Source organism: Echinops telfairi, unplaced genomic scaffold (genome assembly GCF_000313985.2).
Source record: "Echinops telfairi isolate 266 unplaced genomic scaffold, ASM31398v2 ScPeMD7_7457;HRSCAF=8495, whole genome shotgun sequence".
Taxonomy (NCBI): Eukaryota; Metazoa; Chordata; class Mammalia; order Afrosoricida; family Tenrecidae; genus Echinops; species Echinops telfairi.
In genome coordinates this window covers 35,257,228-35,259,324 of record NW_022111357.1, presented here as the reverse complement: position 1 = coordinate 35,259,324, position 2,097 = coordinate 35,257,228, and the positions used below count along the sequence as shown (strand labels likewise).

Below are 2,097 nucleotides of genomic sequence, written 5' to 3'. Positions count from 1 at the left end.
GTGAGCTTGTACTGGTGCTCTTTGCCGTAGTTCAACTTCTCTGTGTTTTTGATAAAACCTTACATGGGAGAGAAACCGCAGTGAGGCCCTAAACCCAAGTTCTTCTTCCCTTTCGTTGGCTTATGCTGAAACACAGAATGCACTGCTGGGCCCCTGTAAGTGCAGGCGGACACAGAAACAAACGTGAGCTTGAGATAACGGGCAGGTGATGCGGTTCACATGTGCTCTGAACGCACACTAGGGGTTTAATTGTGCTGCCATTGCCGCCTTGGCCTGGAGGCCTGGGGAACTGGATGGTGCTCAGCTACCGTTACTGAATGTGGGTCTGCGTCTATCGAAGAATTCCGGTCATAAGGGGAGGACACACAGCGGGATTTTAGATTCTCAGGGACTACCAGCATCCTGGAGCCAGGAAGGTAGGATCAACTCATGAAAGTATTGCCCCAAGAGAATCTTTAAACTTTAAATTTAAAATAGCTCTTGACGTCCTGTTAGAAGCAAACCATAGTTTAACTTAACAAGCCCAGAAAGGCCTGCCGGGAGCACGGTGCTCCTAAAACAGCCAACTCTCTCGGATCAAAGTGACCATGAGGACTCAGAAGACCAGCGGGGACCTGGGGGCCGGGCAGCCCAGTAAAGGAGCTGGCCTGACCCAGGGAACGAAACCCACATAACCCACGTCTAAGAGGTTCCTGTAGGAACCAGTTGAGCCGTGTGTTTGCAACATACACCACCACCAACAGACAGACAAAATACTGTTACACAGAGAAAATGCTAGTCTGTAACTCAATCCCATTTACTCTGAGAGGTCTGTACAGGGTTTTATATTTACCTTAGGATTTAGTACTTGAGGGACCCGACTATAAGCAGGTGACATAATTTTATGAAACACCACATCCGGGTGCACCAACCACGCTTGCTACAAGGAGTCATTTGGGGAGCTCACGGGGGCAGAAGCCTGCTTTCTGAGGAAGAAGGGAGGCGCCAGGCTTGCAGGCAAATCCCACCCAGTCTGATCATGGAGAAGGGATGACCTTGTCATGAAACCTTGCGCTGTAAGGAGCCGCTTCTGTTCCATGACAGAGGCTGGAGGTGGGCTCCGCAGCCGCAGGGAGGTGCAGGCCCCCGGCTTCCAGGGGAGACAGAACGGCTACCTGATGGCAGCGTGGGGAAAAACAAAAATTCAAGCTAGGGCCGACCTTACTCAGACCTGAGGTGATAGGAAGATGAATAGCTTCTTCAAACGAAGAGCAGGTTAAGTGGGGGTGTGGAGGGAGGGCTGCATCTGATCGCAGTGGGCAGGGGAGGAAGCCAGCAGCAGGCCTCGCAGAGAACCCCAGCCCTGTGGGTGCCGGGGGCAGCGTGAAACACGGGCATAGCAGGTCTCTGTTACTGGGGTGCCCCGACAGGGACGTGGGCTACAAGCTGGTGGGTCCGGCCCGAGACAGGGTCCTCTGTCCTTACCATCTTTGTCTACGGTGAACGGTACGTCTGGGGTGACCACTTCATAGCTGCAGATCTGGCTGAACTGGGGGGAGCAGTCGGCGTCGAGCGCCTCCACCCGCAGGATGCTGTCGTACTGCCGGCCCTCGACGACCGTGGCCTTGTAGGCCTTCTCCTTGAACACCGGCGCGTACTCGTTCACATCGTTCACCTGGATGTGCACAGTGGCTCTGGGGGTGGGGGTGGGGGTTGAGGGGGGAGAAGCTGTTTTTCTTTACCCAAAGGGTACCAATCCTGCCCCACTTCTATTTTTGATGTTAAATGTTTTATCGGGAGCTCTTACAGATAGCATGACATTCCTCCAGCAGTATGATACGGCCTGCTACCACAATCAACACCATTTCAAAACCGTTTCTTCCCTCTTGAACTCCTTGATGTCAGCTCCCCTTTGTCCCCCCACCCTGCCCTCCCCCACATTACCCCCCAGCCCTGGGAACTCTTCTTCTTCTTTTTAAATAATAGGAGTGGGGGTATTTTTTGGCCTTATCTTACACAATCCTATCTCTCCATTCACATACAATTCTGTTGTTGGAGCCCACTGAGTGGGGTTACAGTCATCAATGCTATCCGCTCCCCTTCAGCCCCCCCCCCCCC

The 2,097-nt window shown here is 53.2% G+C and overlaps 1 protein-coding gene across 1 annotated transcript in view; it reads right to left on the bottom strand.

Annotated features, from left to right (window-relative positions):
• CLSTN1 (calsyntenin 1) overlaps positions 1-2,097 on the bottom strand; it is a 106,983-nt gene that overhangs the window by 21,686 nt on the left and 83,200 nt on the right. Inside the window, exons 6-7 of the mRNA XM_045299205.1 lie at positions 1,465-1,673; positions 7-58 (exon numbers count right to left, since the gene is read on the bottom strand). Coding sequence (XP_045155140.1) covers positions 7-58; positions 1,465-1,673 — 261 coding nt within the window. The remainder of the gene's footprint in view (positions 1-6; positions 59-1,464; positions 1,674-2,097) is intronic.